This window comes from Phaenicophaeus curvirostris, chromosome 16 (assembly GCF_032191515.1).
Source record: "Phaenicophaeus curvirostris isolate KB17595 chromosome 16, BPBGC_Pcur_1.0, whole genome shotgun sequence".
Taxonomy (NCBI): domain Eukaryota; kingdom Metazoa; phylum Chordata; class Aves; order Cuculiformes; family Cuculidae; genus Phaenicophaeus; species Phaenicophaeus curvirostris.
Genome location: NC_091407.1, coordinates 9172300 through 9190019, shown reverse-complemented (window position 1 = coordinate 9190019; position 17720 = coordinate 9172300). Strand labels below are relative to the sequence as shown.

Sequence of the window (17720 nt, the reverse complement as noted above, 5' to 3'; positions counted from 1 at the left end):
CAGGCTCCAGATACCAGGAAGTGTTTTAGCCAGCAAGAAAGAGACCTGGTCACAAGGGCCGAGCGCTAGGGTGTGGGAGCAGGTGATGTGGGTCCTGCTCCCAGGTCTGTTCTCGTTGATGGAGTCAGGGTTGCTATTTCTCTACCAGCCATAAAGCCACAGGTGATCTTGCACCTCTGTGTCGCTCTCTGAGAGCGCTCTCCTCAGGTGTGTGAGGCCTCCCAGGCTGGCTCTGCTCCCTCTCCGGTTCAGCTGGAGATCTGGGAAGCACTGTGCATGCTTTGCTCTTGCACTGGGGTAAAATGTCCTCCTGCCTTTCAGAGCTACGTCCCTGTGATGGAAGCGGGGTCAGATGTGACTTTCCGATGGACAGTTGATGATAAGCCATCTTTCACTTTTTACAATGTTGTCTTCAACGTTATCTACCAAAGCCCAGCTGTGTACAAGCTTTCGGTAAGCCAAGGCCTTTCCCATGATACCGTTTTAATCTTGGGTTTCCATTTCATCCCACAAACTAAGCAGGAAAAGCAGCAGGAAGAGGAGAAGGCAGAGCTGAGTTGAGGAGGTTTTCACTGCGCTCCTAACAAACTCCTCTGCTGTTTCTCATTGAGCTGCTTTTGCAAATGCAAATAGGAAGTTTCTTCCTTTGTTCCCTTTGGCTTCTCTGTCTTCCTTGCCTTTGCTTTCTCCTTTTCTTCATGCTCTTTCTGTTCATGGAGCCTCTGTCCTTACTCCCCCCCCAGCAACAACGAGGCAGGGAGCCCCACTGCTGGGTGCTGACTGCTGCTTTAGTGAGTGGGAGGTGTGGATTCTGAAGGAGGCAGAGGCAGGATGCAAATATGGCTTTCATAGGCAGGGCAGAGCTTCTGCCACAAGCTCTTCTGGTCTCTGTCCTCTTCTTTCTCTACTGCTGCAGAACAGTAGGGTGTGTCATGACCCCCTAAGGACGGAGCAGAGGGAGTTACCTGTTGTGGGGCAGGAGTTCCTCTCTGGCTAGAACGTCTTTCTGTATCATGCCCTGCAGAGTCCTGGTATGGCTTCAAGCTGCCTGATCCATTTGCAGGGCAGCTACAAGAGACACCAGCCCTGGCGCTTGCTAGCACCATGCGTGGTGCAGCGCTGAGCTATGTAATGCTAATTTGCTGGGTGACACGCTGTGCAGACCAGCCTGGGTTGCTATTACCTACGGAGTGACAAAGTGGCATTAGTCTGGGGTCCACTGGGCTCAGCCTAACACATCCACAGAAGCCTAGACAAACTTCTTCTGTCTGTTGGGGTCGGAGGTCTCTGTTCAGCTGGGTTTGAAGGATCCTGTCTGTCAGCAGCTCAGCTTTCCAGCAGATGAGGAGGTGCCAAGGTGCTTCGTCTTTAGCTGCCATGTCAGTGTTACATGCCTAGATGATCTTGAGGATCCTTCTCCACTCCTGTCACGTCTCTTCAGTCTCTTGTTCATTCATTCTCCCTCTCCCTCCTCTGCCCAACTTTGCTCTTTTTCTGGGCCCGCTACACCCAGGGTGCTGGAGTTGCACTTGGGGTGTTTGGTTTTATGAGTCTCTCCCATCCTCACTGTCTGCTTGGAGCCACCCATCTGCCACTGTCCTAAGGAAACTTGGGTGGCTGATGTCCCTTTAGTGGCAGCAGGTGCCTGGGCTCAGCAGCTGGAGACAGCGTGCGGGGCACATTGAAGCAGGCAAGAGAGTAACTGGCAAGTCCAGAGCCAAAGGAGTCTCAGGATGAGAAGCTCTTCTTGTCCTCTTGCTGAAGAAGCAGTCCTTCTTTGGACTGACCTTCATGGTAGAGGTGTGGTGGTTCCAGCAAGAGGTAGGTGACCTTCCAGTCTATGCTGCCTTCCAGTGCTGTTCAGGCTGTTGCCCCTGCCTCCCCGTCCCACAGGCTACTCCTCTCTGACCTAACCTGCTCGCCTGCCTGGTGGGACATCCTCAGCACAGGGAAGCCCCGCTCCTGGGAGAGGGCAGCACGGCGAGGTGATCCCAAATGCATTCTTTGTCCCCCTGTCCTTCCCAGCTCACCGCCTCCAACCACATCAGTAACTTTACGGTCAATTACAATGTCACGGTGGAGATGATGAACAAGATGAAGAACCTGACTGTATTGGGTGTCCTGCCGGTCCTCCCTCAGAACAGCACCGTGGAGCTTACAGCCAGGGTGCAGGTTGATTCAGCTGTGGATGCTTTGTTCCTGTGAGTCCTTTGCAAGTTGCCCAAACTTGGGATCTTAATGCGTGTAGCTTACCAGCCTTGCCTGCACGGTTTCTCTTCCAAGGGCCAGCTGATGTCAGACGGCCCCTTTCTCAGCTCCTCTCTGGTTCATTTGAAATCACACAGTCATTGAATGATTTGGGTTGGAAGGGACCTCAAAGTCCATCCAGTTCCACCCTCTGCAATGAGCAGGGGCACCCCCCCAGATCAGGTTGCTCAAAGACCCATCCAACCTGGCCTTGAACACCTCCAGGGATGGGGCAGCCACGGCTTCTCTGGGCAACCTGGGCCAGGGCCTCCTCACCCTCACAGGAAAACATTTCTAATCTAAATCTTCCCCCTTCAATTTAAAGCCATTCCCCCTCATCCTATCACTCCATGGCCTTGTATAAAGTCCCTCCCCAGCTTTCTTGTAGTCCCCTTCAGATACTGGGATGCCACTAAAAGGTCTCCCTGGAGCCTTCTGGGACCTGTAGTTGAGGCTGAAATGCTTTTATTTTAAAGGATTGCAACGTTGCTTTACTATTGGGTTCCTCCTCTTCTTACCAGTGCTGTTCTCCTCCCACAGCGACAGTTCTGCAGGACTGGGCACAGCTACTGCTTTGATCCATGGTGTTATGCTTCCTATGCTCTTTCTGGAAAGCCCAGCCCTGAGCCTGATGGCCCTTGGCCAGGCAAGGGCTCCCCTGGGGTTTCTCCTGCAGTGCAGCGTAACATGGTTTGCATGTTTCTCCAGGTGGGATTTTGGAGATGGTGTCCAGGAGACATACCTGTTCAAACCACCCTACAACAAGTCATTCCTTGTTCCTGATCCCAGCGTCCATGAGGTTGTGATTGAGCACAATGTTTCACACGTCTATCAAGATGCAGGTACGCTCAGGATGCTTCTCTGGGGAAGAGGGGGCTCCAGCATTTTTGTTGCAGGGCACCTTCCAATTAAAAAATGGCTTGGAAGTCACTACCTCATTCCTGGGGTCTCCAGCCATTCCTGTCCTGTGTAACTCCATTCCTAGGAGTTTGTCCACGCTGTAAGATGCAGATCCACCACACAGCCCCATTTTGGGGCAGTCCCAGCAGACAGGCAAGAGCTCTGTGCTGATGGGAGTGGGGTAGGGAGCGTTGCTGCAGGCAGCGGGAAGGGGGGCTGGTTCGTTAACACAAAGGAATTCTCTGTACCCATCAGCCTGGCTTTTTCTCGATGTTTAGTCCTCATCTGCATGGCCCAGCTGCAACTCCTGCTTGTCCTGGACTGGAGGAGGGGAGCCCAGGGCATGCACGGTGCAGGAGCAGAGCATCTCCCTGCAGTCCCCCCGTCACTGCTGCATGGGCATTTCCTCACAAATGGTCTTTTTCTGCTCTTTTCCTACACAGGTGAATACACTCTGGAGGTTCTGGTCTCAAACCAGTTTGAGAACCTCACCCACTTGACCCCAGTGCACATCCACAGTTACCTGATTGATGTGAAGGTGGAAGTAGAGGAGGATGTTTTAGTTGTGAACCATCCGGTCACCTTCAGAGCCACTCCTCTGCCGTCTCCTTACGGCGTCGTGTATACCTGGGACTTTGGAGATGGGTCCTCGCTGTTGACAGGGACCCAGTCTACGGTGACGTACAGCTACCCCCGAAGAGGGGTGTTCAATGTCACTGTGACAGCGAACAACACCATAAGCAGCGTGGAGACAGTTGAGTGCTACCAAGCGTTTGAGGAGATAACTGGGCTTCGTGTTTCTGCAGATGAGGCGGCAGAGCTGAGAGCGTCTGTGACCCTCAATGCTTCCGTGCAGACGGGGGACAGTATCACCTGGATATTCGACATGGGGGACGGGACGGTGCTGAGGAGCCAGGTGCCAGTGGTAGAACACGTGTACACCAAGGACATCAACTGCACTGTGAACGTGACAGCTGTGAATCCTGTGAACTCTGTCTCCCAGGCTGTGCCTATTCGGATATTTGTCCTGGAAGTACTCAAAATCGAGCCTACTTCCTGTATCCTCGAGCACCCAGATGTGCAGCTCACTGCATATGTGACGGGGAATCCCGATGAATACGTCTTTGACTGGACTTTTGGAGATGGCTCGTCCAATGTCACCATCAGAGGGGACCCTGTGGTGAGGCACAACTTCACCTGGAGCGGGACGTTTCCCCTCTCTCTCACTCTCTCAAGCAGGTTTAACAAGGCTCACTACTTCACCAGCGTCTGTGTGGAGCCAGAGATCCTCAACGTTACCCTTCTCCCTGCCAAGCAGTTTGTGAGGCTTGGTGAGGAGAGCAGCTTCCAGGTCAGTGCTGTGCCGCTCTACCAATACCGCTACCACTGGGATTTCGGCAACAATGATTCCATGAGATCGAGTGGGACTGAAGTGACCTACACCTACAGGAACACTGGGATCTTCCTGGTCACGGTGACTGTCTCCAACAATGTCTCTTTCAACAATGACACAGCGTTTGTGGAAGTCCAGGAACCAGTTGGGGTAGCAAAGATTGAATCGAATGGGACAAGCGTTTTGGAGCTGAATCAGATCTACCTGTTCTCTGCCAGCATGAATGGAACCAAAGTGAGTTACTGGTGGGACTTTGGAGATGGCACTACCTGGCCTGGGCAAACCGCAACCCACTCCTACAACACCACGGGCCGTTACACCATTAGTGTGATGGGCCGCAATGATGTGAGCTTTAATGAGACCGTCATCGACGTCACGGTGAAACGACGGCTCCACGGGCTCACCATCAACGCCAGCCGGACAGTGGTGCCATTAAATGGTTCGGTGAGTTTTGTAGCCACGCTTTTAGGTGGCAGTGCCACCCGCTACTCGTGGATCCTCTGTGACCGCTGCACTCCTATCCAAGGCTCCTCCACAATTTCCTACACTTTCCGGTCCGTGGGCACATTCAATGTCATTGTGACTGCAGAAAATCAGATCAGCTCATTGCAGGACAGCATCTATGTCTACGTCCTGGAGCAGATTGAGGGCCTACAGGTGGCCAGCAGTGACCTGGTGGAGGACTTCTATTTCCCAACTAACAAAACACTCCATTTGCAGGCAGTGGTGAGAGAGGGGACAAACATCTCTTACAGCTGGGTAGCCCAAAGGGATGGCCATGCTGTGCAGACCTTTGCTGGGAAAATTTTCTCCTTGAGCGTCCTAGAAGCTGGAAACTACACTGTCTATCTGAAAGCCACTAATATGCTGGGCTTCGCAACTGCTAACAGGACGCTGGAGTTCATTGAAAGCATTGGTCTCCTAAAGCCATATGCTTTCCCCAACCCAGTTGCTATTAATGCCTCTGTTAACATAAGCACAACCCTAACCAGCGGCACTGGTGTTACATATGTGTGGTATCTAGAAGATGGCTTCTCTCCTGTTACCTTTGAACCCTTCATTATACACTCTTTCCCAAGCCCTGGAATGACAGAAGTCATCATTGGAGCAGAAAACAAGCTGGATTCAACCAATGCATCAGTTTATATCTGCGTAGAGGAGGTCATCGAGGGGCTGAGTATAGGGACTGCGGAACTGGACTGTAGGTATGTCTCATCAGGCTCCACTGTAGTCTTTGAGGGGGAGCTGCAGAAAGGGACTGAAGTGACGTGGCTGTGGGAGGTGCCAAATGGCACATTGGCTGGCCAGTCCGTGGCAGTCACATTCCCCATAGCAGGGTTTTATACAGTCTATCTGAATGCATCAAATGACATCAGCTGGGCTCTGGCCAGCAGGAACATCTCGGTGCTGGACAGGATTCAAGGTCTAGAAGTTCTTGTCAGCAAGAAGGTGGTGGAGCCGGGGCAACAGGTCACCTTTGTCATCAGGATGTCGTCGGGTACCTCTGTGAGTTACTTGGTGAGCATAAGTGGGGACTACTCCGTGGTGCTCAACGGGTCCAAGTACACGCACGAGTTCACCAAGAGTGGTGATTACCTGGTGACCGTCACTGTGCAGAACCAAATCAGCATCGCACATGCCCAGGTGCTCATCTCTGTCCTGGAGGCCATCCGCAATGTCAGGCTCCTGAACTGTTGCGAGGAAGGCATGGCCACAGGCACAGAGAAGACTTTCAGTGCCCAGGTGGGAAGTGGCTCCCGTGTGTCATTCTCCTGGCAGTTCTCCCTGTGGAAAGAGCGAGGTCGATCCGTGGTTACTATGGCAGGAGAGAGTGTTTCCTACACTCCAGAAGCTGCAGGGCTGCTCGAGATTCACCTCCGTGCCTTCAATGACTTGGGAGGTGTCGACATCACTAGAACCATTCAGGTACAAGACCCGATAGTCCAAGTCTCCCTCATGGCCTCCAATGCCTTTGTCAACAGGACAGCACTATTTGAAGCAGTGGTGGTGCCCAGTAGCAGGAGTGTTGAGTTCTTGTGGACTTTTGGGGATGGCTCTTCCACTCAAATGACCAGGGTTGCAGTGGCCAACTATTCTTACTCGAGCCCTGGGGATTACCTGGTGGAGGTGAACGCCACCAATCTCATCAGCTTCTTCATAGCCCACATCACTATCACTGTCAGAGTCCTGGAGTGTGAGGAGCCAGAGGTGGAACTGGCCTTGCCCCCTCAAGTAGTCATGAAGCGGTCCCAGAGGAACTACTTAGAGGCGCAGATTGACCTCCGAGGATGCATCAAGTACCAGACAGAGCACCTATGGGAGATCTACCGAGCACCCAGCTGCATGAACTTGGATGACTCTAGCAGGATCCGTCTGCCGAACGTTGATGTGAACAGGCCCCAGCTAGTCGTACCAAAGCTTGCCCTGGAAGTTGGGAATTATTGCTTCGTCTTCATTGTCTCCTTTGGAGATACCCCACTGTCCAAAAGCATCTTTGCCAATGTAACTGTAATACCAAGCAAGCTGGTCCCGATCATTGATGGGGGGTCATACCGCGTATGGTCCAACACTCAGGACTTAATCTTGGATGGGGGGAAGTCCTATGACCCCAACTTGGATGATGGTGAACAGACGCCGTTGTTATACGATTGGTCTTGCACGTTCTCCTCCAAGGTAAGTGCAGTTTTGCACAGCCAGAGGGGGGATCAAAGCTCCACTACAAATGTGTCTGAGTTGAAATGGGGCTGAAGGGAGCTTTTGTGAGCGTCTTTAACAAAGCTGCTCCAGAAGGAGCTTTGCAAAGCTGCTTCACAGCTTTGGTGAAGCTGCTTCCATAACCTGAAGGAATTGCAGCACTGCCAGTTGTAGCCCAGGGGGCTGAGGGCTCTGGTCCCTCTCCCATTAACAATGAAATGCCTGTTAATTCCAGCAAGGGCTAAAGTTAGACCTTGGAGAGGCCCAGTGACCACAAGTCATGGTCACAGCAGGTCACGGTCCTCACACGCTGTAATGGTTGACCCTGCAGTGACAGAAGGGTGAGGCAGAGCTGCCCTTCACATTCTCACGGGAGAGCCACCTCCAGAGCAGTTTTTGATTGAATGTGGGCTTCTTTTGTGTGTAAGAAGTCATATTTTTCTTGGGGGAAATGGGGAGAGTGTGGGGATTAAACTGTTGAGTTTAATGTGAGCTTTTTGCATTTGGCAATTTTTATAAGCTATTTAATGAAGACTTAATTGCCACAAAATAAGAATGTGAAGCTCAGATGAAATACAGGAGCATTCCAAGTACTGCTTACTGACCTGAAGAGTAGGATAATGTGCAGTATTGTGCCCCCTGTGTCGCCCACCCCCGTGGTGGCATTGTGCAGTAAGATCTGTAGCAGTGGCTTTGTGTGGACCTGAATGTTTTGGCTGTGGACTAACCCGATGTGCACCCGTACCAAGGAGGGTTTGAAAGTTCTTTTCTCCTTGCAAGCAGAGCTCGGCTGCAGGGTGCTCTCTGAATTTCAGTGCCAAGGAAGGAATTGTCACAATTTCCAAAGCTGTATTAGAAGCAGATGTGGAGTATACGTTCGATCTCACCGTCAGCAAGGAGGGGATGAGTCCCGAGGCGACAAACCAAACCGTACGTACCACAGACAATGCTTGCACTCTGTTCCAGCATGCCGGTTCCTGGGTGCAGCACGTCCGGGCTCCCTGGCCCTTCTCCTAGGGAGGCTTCTAGCAGGGAGCGCTGCAGGCACGGGATCGTGCCCGGCCACAGGCGACTCCCCAGGCTGCACCCTGGACAATCTGAGAGCCGGTGCCAGTTCAGTCACTCCCTACCTGCACCAGCCAGCAGGGGAATGCAGGGGAAGCAGATTTCAGGGCATCACTGGGGCTCCATAACCAGCCTCATCCAGGTTGTTGGCAGGAACAAACACTTTTTATAGAATCATAGAACGGTTTGGGTTAGAAGGGACTTAAAAGCCCATCCAGTTCCACCCCCTGCCATGGGCAGGGACACCTCCCACTGGATCAGGGGCTCCAAGCCCCATCCAACCTGGCCTTGAACTCTCCAGGGATGGGGCAGCCACCGCTGCTCTGGGCAGCCTGGGCCAGGGCCTCCCCACCTTCATCATGAAGAATTTCTTCCTGATGTCTAATCTAAATCTTCCCCCTTCCAATTTAAAGCCATCCCCCCTCATCCTGTCACTCCATGCCCTTGTAAAAAGCCGCTCCCCACCTTTCTTGTAGCCCCTTCAAGTATTGGAAGCTGCTCTAAGGTCTCCCTGGAGCCTTCTCTTTTCTGTGATTTGTTCATCCTGTGCTGCCTTGTGCAGCGCTTTTTGCTGGTCTTGCCAAGTCCTTTTAGTTTTTCCTTCCTTCAGACCTCACATTAGTCCCTCTCTGCATTGGTGACCCAGCCCTGAGCGGTGCTGCCCATCGTTCCTGGGACTGAACGTCTGCAGCCGCAGGTCGCCCACAGGAACACAGCAAAGGAGCCCGTAGTCGGTTGCTCGTCCACCACCACGTGCACTCCCGGGCTCTTCATATGTCACAGCACTAGGTTCTCCTCTGATTTTTGCCCAGAGGCAGCTTCCCAAGGGCTGGTACTTAATTCTTCTGTCAACAGTCCCGCTCTTCTCTGTTTCTGAATGTTTTTAAGGGAGGATTTGTTAAAGTGCTTGTTTTTTTATGTCGAATTAGCCCGATGCTGAATGCATCTGCAGCCTGACAGCAGTTATGGTTTCTGTCAGAAACATTCATCATGGTGCGTTTGGCAATTAGAGATGTAGTTAGTCTGAAAGTGGAAACTCTTACAGCCTGGGTTTTAAACCAAAGCTGGAGGATAAAAAGAGAAAAAAAATGGAATTGATAGTCTTTCAAGGACATTCCGTACTATCTGGTTTCCATGCCTGAGTGCAAAACAAGGATTCCAGTGTCGCAGGGAGTTTGCAAATGCTGTAGGAATGAATGAAGCTTCGAAGCGCTCTGGCTTAGTGCTGGGGAGTGTTTATCTCCTTTTAAAAATCTGCCATGTTAAACAATGTCTTCATTACTCTCTGTCTTTGAATTCACATTATTCTTTGTGCCAGGGCAGAGGGCTCTGTCAGAGGCTGGACGGCCCTGTTTCCTGGGAGGTTAAAGGAATTTAGACATAATGCAGGGGTCAGAGCTCAATTGCTGTTGTGTCTGAGCCACCGGTGCTTCTAGAGCACTCCTCTCCTCTCCCTGCTTGCTTTGCCAGGGAGGTGTGGCAGATGTTTTAAGATGTCCAGCTTAGATTCTAGCTAAAAGCCTGGAACAACGTGCCACTCCCTGGAAAAGGTGGTTCTTCCAGGGTGCAGGATGAAATGCCTTTGATGCTCAGTGGGACCTGTGTTTTCTGGCTATTTTTGTCATCATTCCCGTCTCTCAGAGCAGTGGGGGGTATTGGAAACGATAAGGGCTCCTGAAAATCAGTGACAGGAGAACTCACCCTGGCAAGCGTAAGAGAAGTGATGAAGCCTAGGTCTGACCTGAAAACCTTTGGGAATTCCTTTCTGCTGTGCCCTTGGCGCAGGCTGGGCTGGTGCAGGGCAGTTTCCCCTCGCAGCACCGGGTGCTGGGATCTCTGTGTACCTGTTAGATGTCTGTATTTTTGTCTCAGATCTTCTGACGGAGGCTGTTGTGTTCCCAGGTGCTCATCAAGAGGGGGGGAGTCCCGATCGTGTCCCTGGAGTGCGTTTCCTGCAAGGCTCAGTCTGTCTATGAAGTGAGCAAGAGCTCCTACGTCTACCTGGAGGGCACCTGCCAGAATTGTCACAACGACTCCAAGCTTGGGGTAAAATCATCAGCAGCATCGGGCTTTGCTTCACCTTTGGTAGATTTCAGGGAGGAGGGGAGAGTCAGAGAGGGCAGGGTGGAAGGAGCTGAGGGAGAACTCAAGTCTTGGACCTGAACTGCTGTAGAGACAAGGAGGGGAAACGATCTCTGACCATAAATGCAGTGCAGGCTGGGTCTGGTTGAGGGCATGAAAGAAGGCTGGCTTGTTCTGGTCTCTTTGTCACAGTGGCTGGAACTGGCTGCAGGGCTGGCTTGCGGAGTCACGAGTTTCAAACAGGCCCCCGCACAGCCCTTGCCTGGAGGGGCTCAGGGCTCCTGTGTGCCGTGCCGTGTCGTGGCAGTGTGAAGGAGGCCAGGAGAGCCTGTGAAGGATTGTTCCTCGTGCCCTGTAAGCACTGGATGCCCTGCAAGCACTGGATGCCCTGTGAGACATCCAGAGCTTTCCTTTGCCCTGGGTTGTACCTGCAGACTGTGGGACATGTGGCTGTCAGTCCTCCATCAGTGTCTCCACCTACTGGGTTGTTTTCAAGCCAAACCTATGAGCAAGCAGCTCTTTTCAAGCAACAGCCACTTCTTGTCTTATGAGAAGTCTCTGAAGCGTTTTCTTCTCCCTGCTGATTGGGATTTTACCCATTATCCTGGTGGCTCAAGCAGACATTGTTCAGTCTCTTCTGATTCCCCAAGTCCCTCATGCCCACCTCCAATTACGGATTCCACCTCGCAGCATCTCTGCGACCTGTGGATGAAGCAGGTCTCAGGAGTGGAAGTCTGTGGGAGATCCAGTCCGTATTGATCCCAGCATGTACTTACATGGCATTTTCCGTCTGGCTACGTCCCTGTTCCTCTTGTTATCACAATTGTACATTTGTGCTATTAACAGTAACCATCCGGGACGCGTTCAGCTTGAACATAAAACATGGTAACCCATGGAGACTCCACCAGTGCTTAATTCACTTCCTGCGTTTAGTCTGTATTATGAAATATTCTTTCAGAGGGTGATGTAATCCCAGAGACTAAAGCAGATCTCACAGTGGAAATATTCCCACCAGACATTTTGGGAAGGTTCCAGTTCTTGTTGCTGTAGCACACAAGACGAAAGCTGAATTATCAACTGCAAATTTGGCAGGCGCTCCCACTGGAAATCTGTTGCTTTTTATAAAAGGCTCGATCTGAAAACATTTTAAGGACATAACTTTGGATTTAAACAAAACCTCTCCTGTCTTTCTTTTCTTCGTCTCTACAGAGATGGGCAGCGCACAGCTTTAAAAACAAATCTCTCATCCTGGACAAGAAAACCACCTCCACGGGCGACACGGGGATGAACCTGGTCCTGAGGCAAGGGGCGCTGAAGGACGGCGAGGGGTACACTTTTACCCTTCACATCACAGACCTGACCACAGGCGAGGAGGGATTCGCCTCCATCGATCTGCTCCCCAACCAGCCGCCCGTAGGAGGTTCCTGCCGCCTCTCTCCCAGAGGACCCCTCAGGGCCCTGATGGCCAAGGTGCACTTTGAGTGTGCAGGTGAGAGCGTGCAGACAGCGGCACTGGGCTGCTGCCGGCCCTCCCTGCTGAGGTTCCTCACGACCACCGTGTTACCAGCCACCCTTCTTCCCGCAGAGGTTTTCTTTCCCCCAAGCTCCTAACCTAGAACACTGGTGGCCAGGGCTGAGTTCAGAAGTGGATCCTCCCATTTCTGATCCCCAGAACTTGGACCGTGAGCAATGTTGGGTGCTGAAATTATGGAGCTCTCAAACTCATGGTAGCTTATGGGCACTTTTTACAGTCTTAATGCATGTTGTTGAATGGTGATATCCAGGCCAGGACAGCACTTGCAGGAAAAAGAAGATAGGTGCCCAAAACTGAGTCACAAAAATGTGAGAAGAGTCAAAAGACAAAGCAGCGTGGCCTCCTCTGCCATGTGGGCTTGATATTCCTGTCAGCAGTTACCTTCTTGACCAGCTGCAGAGACAGCAACAATGAGTCTAGCTTTGGGAAAGTGGCCTGGCTGACGTTCTGTAGCCTTGGGCCAAGGAATAAGTGCCTCTGAAAACCATATTTCCCCACACGATTAGTGTTGGATATTAATGCTGTCTGTGCACTGATGCTGGGAAGCCACGCTGCGGAGGAGGTGATGAATCCTGCTGGGTCTGGCAGGGCTGGTCCTGAAGCCCAGCTTCAGCTGGGGGAGGAGCAGAAAGTGGGGTTGGCCTGGTATGGTTCTCACTTTGGTACATTTTGACCTACCCAGGACAGTTATGAAATCAGAGCCTCTTCGGTGTGGTGGGAATTTTAGCTCTTGGCGATTGTTCTCAAGCTGAAGTGCAATAAGCAGGATACGGACCCTCTGGTCGCTGTCCTGCACAGCAATCCTGGCAGAGCCAGCACCTTCACTGGTGCTCACTGGCAACCGCACAGGGAATTTCCCAGCTGTGCAGCTCCCTCTAATTCCCCCGTAATTCCTGGGAGCTCCAAGGAAACCTTTGTGCAGGTTTTATCCTAGACCAGTCACGTTGAGCTGCCTGAGGGCTGAGCCTCTGTCTAACATCAGGCTTTGCAGGGCTCATACAGGAGCCGTGGCCTCGGCTCAGTGCTGTTCCTGGCTCCGGAAGGGTTATTCCATATTTATTTTGCTCCTGAACTCTTCACATATCCCTTTAAACAGTACAGGACCCAAACACTTTGGCAGAAACGCCTGCATGTCAGGAAAATGCAGAATGTCAGGGCTTTACATTGCAGATCCTGAAGACGTCCCTCCAGCCTGGTGGAGTTGCTGGTCTGTCCTCACTGTGGAGACAACCTGTCCCTCCACCAGTGCCGAGTGACCGCTTCCCAGGGACAGCAGAAAGGGGAGAGGCTGTGCTGAGGGCTCTGGAGGATGGGCTGGGTGTCGTGATGGTGGCTTCAGCCCCGTCAGACCCCCGTGTTGGGTTTGTTTTGCAGGCTGGCGCGACACGGAGGACGCGGAGGGCCCACTGGTGTACATCCTCCTGGCATCTCGCCTCCGGGCAGGGCACTACCATGAATTCTGCGTCTACAAGGGCAGCCGCGCTGAGCACAGCGCCTTCCTGCCCCCGGGCTTTCACGAGAGCGGCTTCCTGGTGTCGGTGGCAGTCCTCGTTCAGGACCCGCTGGGAGCCACCGTGGTGGCTGTTAACTGGTGAGGACCACTGCTTGCAGGCTGGGCTTGCACGTCAGCTTAGAGGTCTTCTCCAACCTTAGTGGTCCTGTGATTCTATAAATTGCTGTCTTATGGATTGGCCACCGGGTCCCTGTTCTGAGGGGCTTGGCAGATCCTGGGTGAACAGTTTGCCTCCTGGAAGAGGCTGTTGGCAGGAAGTCGAGGGGAGGCTCGAAACAACTGCAATACAGAGAATTCCACTCATTGTGGATCATCACTCAAGGGGAGCCTTTCCCATAAGTTACTGCTTTCCCAACCACCTCCTTAATTTGCTGGTGTGCCCTTGCTTTGAAGGCACGATGTCACTTTTTCAGAACATCTCTGTGCTCTACCACCTTCTCTGCATCAGGAACCCTTGAAGGAGAGCTGCCAGCACGAAGCTCTGGTGCTGCAGGTGGGCTGGTGTCACTGCTGAGAGTCAGGGAGGTCTCCTGTAGCCAAAGTGGAGAGCACAGCCATTTGAACAGGGTCGAAGGGATTGCAGCTCGAGTCTCAGCAGGACCAGCTCCCTGAAAGTCCAGTTATCTCTTCTGCAAACACCCTGTGGTTTCCTGTGTCCTCCGTGCAGGTGACAAGTGCCCATGGTTCTTAGGGCAGCATCCCGAGCTGGTCCCTGCTGCCTGCCCAGCTGTAGGACGGCTCCATCTCGGGGCTGATGTCAGCTCCCCACGCTGTACATGTGGTCCCGGCCTCGTGGGCTGGAGCTCATGGTCCTGCAGTGCCTGCGGGGGAGTATCTGCATGCCAGCTGTTCCTCACATCCCAGGGAACAAGGCCAAAAGCAGTGCAGCTCCTCCCACCCTGTTTTTAATGCTCTTTCTGCTCCATTAAACTAAGCCCGGATTTTCTCCTCTGGGTTTCACGCACCCACGTGCATCCTCCGCCAACAGCTTCACGAAGCTGGAGTGGTGAGGAGTCACACCTCAGGTCCGGGTCTTCCTACTGCAAACTGGGCACCAGGGCAGGCGTGGATAAATGCTGATGTTGTTGTTTAAATGCCTGCTTCCCCCTTCATCTTCCTTCCCAGCTAAGAGGCAGATTCTACCCACTTCCTCCAGCCCTGTTGAGTCCACATGTAACCCAAACTCCTCTCTCCCTTGGCAGCTCCATGGAGATCGGCTTACCCGAGGGCTTCCCCAGCCTCTCCCACTGGCTCTACAATCAAACTGACACCGTGCTCCAGGGGTTAGTGAAACAAGGGGACCCTCAGCAGGTCATCGAGTACTCTCTGGCCCTCATCACCATCTTAAATGAGGTAAAACAGCACGCTCTGCCTGGGAGGTGCCTCCAGAAGGCCTTGTAATTGCCTCTAATGTTCTTTGGCCAGGTTCTGTAAAGCCATGAAGGGAAATGAGTAATGCTGCAGTTTTTCATGTAAATCGGTGTTCGTGCATGCTGAGAGCTGGGAGCTGTTTTCAGGCATCAAAAAGAGTAACAAGCTCCAGGCACACAATGACCAGAGAAAGCAGAGTGGCTGCAAAATAAAACAGAGGTCCTGGAGAAGGCAGTGGCTTGGGTGTCACCCACGCAGCTTGCTTTTTGACCTTGTATTCAGATAGTTTCTCCTCTTTACTGCCAACCTCAAGTCTAAACACTGAATTTAGAAACGGAAGTCTTAGCCCAGATTCCCCTACCTCCTGTGTGCTTCCCCTGAGCCACCCTGCTCCATCTCAGCAGGGCTGGAAACTCCCTGGAGCTGCTCAGGTGATGCTCTGGGTGCTATGGAGATCTCCTTGTTCTGACTGCTGAGCCAGCACAGCTAGAAAGAGTTTCTGCCTGCATACAAGGCTCTTAACCCACAGTGCAGGAGCATCATCCTGCTGGCAGCATTTGCTTTCACAGGGCCAAGTCCCTCCACGTGCATCTCTACAGGCAGAGCAGGAATTTCAGTCTCTGCTCATGCTTTCCTTCCCAGTAGGAGCCTCCTGCACGTCTGGAAGCCAAGCAAGGGTGATCCCCTGAGCACAGCACCTGTGCCTAGCTGGATAAGGGCTGCGCGCTGCTGTATTGCGTAGCTGTCAAGTGTAAGGCTGTTGGGATAATTGCTTGGAGAGAACAAGTGAAATGGAGGATGTTCTGGTGAAAAATCAGCTCATTAGGTCACCCTCTGGGGGAAAGCACAGGCCGGGAGGTACCGAGGGCAGGGACAAAGTGACTTCATCCCAGCTCATCGTCCTCTGAAACAACCTGATACATTTCCTCACTCCACCTGATTTTGTCCCTCCCAGTACGAGCGGTCCATGCTTCTGGAAACTGAGACTGGGAATGAATTTGAGCTCCGGACCTGGACTCGCAACAACATCACAGAAACTCTGAACTCGCTGAATGTGAACACAGTTGATGATATCCAGCAGATCTCAGCTGCATTGGCGCAGTGCACGGTATGTTCCCCATCACCACCTCCAGCCTCCTGCTTTTCCAGGTGCAGCTCAGATGCTCCTCAATCCCTGTTCCACTTCCCTGTCTCCCTCTCTCCCACACCCGTGCCACGCAAGGAGGTCAGGTATTGCTTGTTGACATCATTAGGGTTCTGTGGTCTAAGCCAAGGTCCTAAGCCTTGTCAGCCCTGCCCCTCACTGTGCTGGTGATCTAGCAGGCATGGGATAAGGTGATTCATTCCATGCTGCTTCTCTGGCACCAGCGCTGGTGTGGCAGCTTGCTGGCAGGTAGGTTCCTTCACGTGCAGGCGGGGCTGGAGTAGAGGCCTCGGTGGACTCGGGGAGCACTGGGATAAATGGCTGGGGAGTCTCAGAATCCCTGAGAACTGTTGGGACAGGTCCAGAGGAGGGCTGGAGCACCTCCTCTACAAGGGCAGGCTGAGAGAGTTGGGGGTTTTCAGCCTGCAGAAGACAAGGCTCCAGGGAGAACTTAGAGCAGCTTCCAGTACTGAAAGGCGCTCCAGGAATGCTGGGAAGGGACTTTTTACAAGGGTCTGGAGTGATTGGGCAACAGGGAATGGCTTTAAATTGGAAGAGGGAAGACTTACATTAGACATTAGAAAGAAGTTCTTCACGATGAAGGTGGGGAGGCCCTGGCCCAGGTTGCCCAGAGCAGTTGTGGCTGCTCCACCCCTGGAGGGGTTCAAGGCCAGGCTGGATGGAGCTTGGAGCCCCTGATCCAGTGGGAGGTGTCCCTGCCCATGGCAGGGTGGTGGAACGGAATGGGCTTTAAGGTCCCTTCCAACCCAAACCATTCCATGATTCTATGATGGCTCGATACATCAGGAGTAACGCAATTTAGAGCCGGACCTACCTTGAGCCAGGTGACGGTGCCAAGGACTGAGGTTCCTTCCAGCCCTTTTTCGACCCTACAGGATTAGAAACACTGCTTTGCTTTGCTGCTGACTGGAAGCACTCTGTTCCCCAGCCAGCTCACAGTTTCAGCTCCCTGAAACTCCTGCTGCCTGGTAGATTTAGGAGTGGCTTTATGTGTTTTGTCAGATGGGCAAAGGGAAGAGAGCCCAGTTACATAATGTGCTCGGGGTTTGGTGGTCAGCCAGTCTGCTCCGACGTGCTCTTCCTCCCTGCCCTCCCAAATCTTTGCTTTTGGGGCAGGAATCGGGTACCCTGGCCTTGGCTGCGTGTTGCGTCCTCGGCCAGGTCAGCTCCCTCGCTCAGTGGGAAGAGGCTGTCACTGAAGTGATGGGCAGACCTCTGCATCCCACCCACAGAGGCCTTGTTCTGCTGCTCTTTTCTATGCTTCGAAGTCTGTAAACCTCAAAAACCCCTTCTTTCTGTTCATCGTTGTCCAGGGTTTTGGGATTCAGCACACCCCATTCTGATGCTGGGTCGGTTTGTTTCTCTCTCCCACACACCTTGATCTCACTGTGGAAGCTCAAGTCTAGAAATAGGATTTTTGTTCCACAGGAAGAGCTGATGTTTCGGGGTTAGTTTGTGCTCTGGATTGGAATGAAAAGCTTAGAAAAACAGTAATCTAGAATTTCCCAAGTGGTTGAGACCAGCGTGGAGCTCACACGTTTCCTTCCCTGTAGAAGTGCCAGCCAGTGCTGGTATTTTATGATTTTACCTACAGGGGAGAGGAAGAGCCAGAATGAATTTGTCGTGGAGGGGAAAATGTGAGTCTCAGTCTTCTTAGCAGATGCCTCTTCCCAAGCAGGAGCTCCCTGGGGGGTTCTTCCCTGTAACCCTTTTTCTTCCTCACTTGCTTGATGCCTGAATGTGCCTTGTGGACTCG

General features: G+C 52.6%; 1 protein-coding gene across 2 annotated transcripts in view; it reads left to right on the top strand.

The window, feature by feature from the left end:
- The window catches only part of PKD1 (polycystin 1, transient receptor potential channel interacting), an 87262-nt gene that overhangs the window by 47975 nt on the left and 21567 nt on the right, over window positions 1–17720 (top strand). The window contains exons 12-21 of one of the 2 annotated variants that reach the window (XM_069869941.1): window positions 322–453; window positions 2026–2201; window positions 2956–3089; window positions 3591–7213; window positions 8018–8164; window positions 10202–10345; window positions 11591–11870; window positions 13290–13506; window positions 14631–14781; window positions 15755–15907. In XM_069869941.1, coding sequence (XP_069726042.1) covers window positions 322–453; window positions 2026–2201; window positions 2956–3089; window positions 3591–7213; window positions 8018–8164; window positions 10202–10345; window positions 11591–11870; window positions 13290–13506; window positions 14631–14781; window positions 15755–15907 — 5157 coding nt within the window. The remainder of the gene's footprint in view (window positions 1–321; window positions 454–2025; window positions 2202–2955; window positions 3090–3590; window positions 7214–8017; window positions 8165–10201; window positions 10346–11590; window positions 11871–13289; window positions 13507–14630; window positions 14782–15754; window positions 15908–17720) is intronic. The other variant, XM_069869942.1, reaches the window with a different exon arrangement.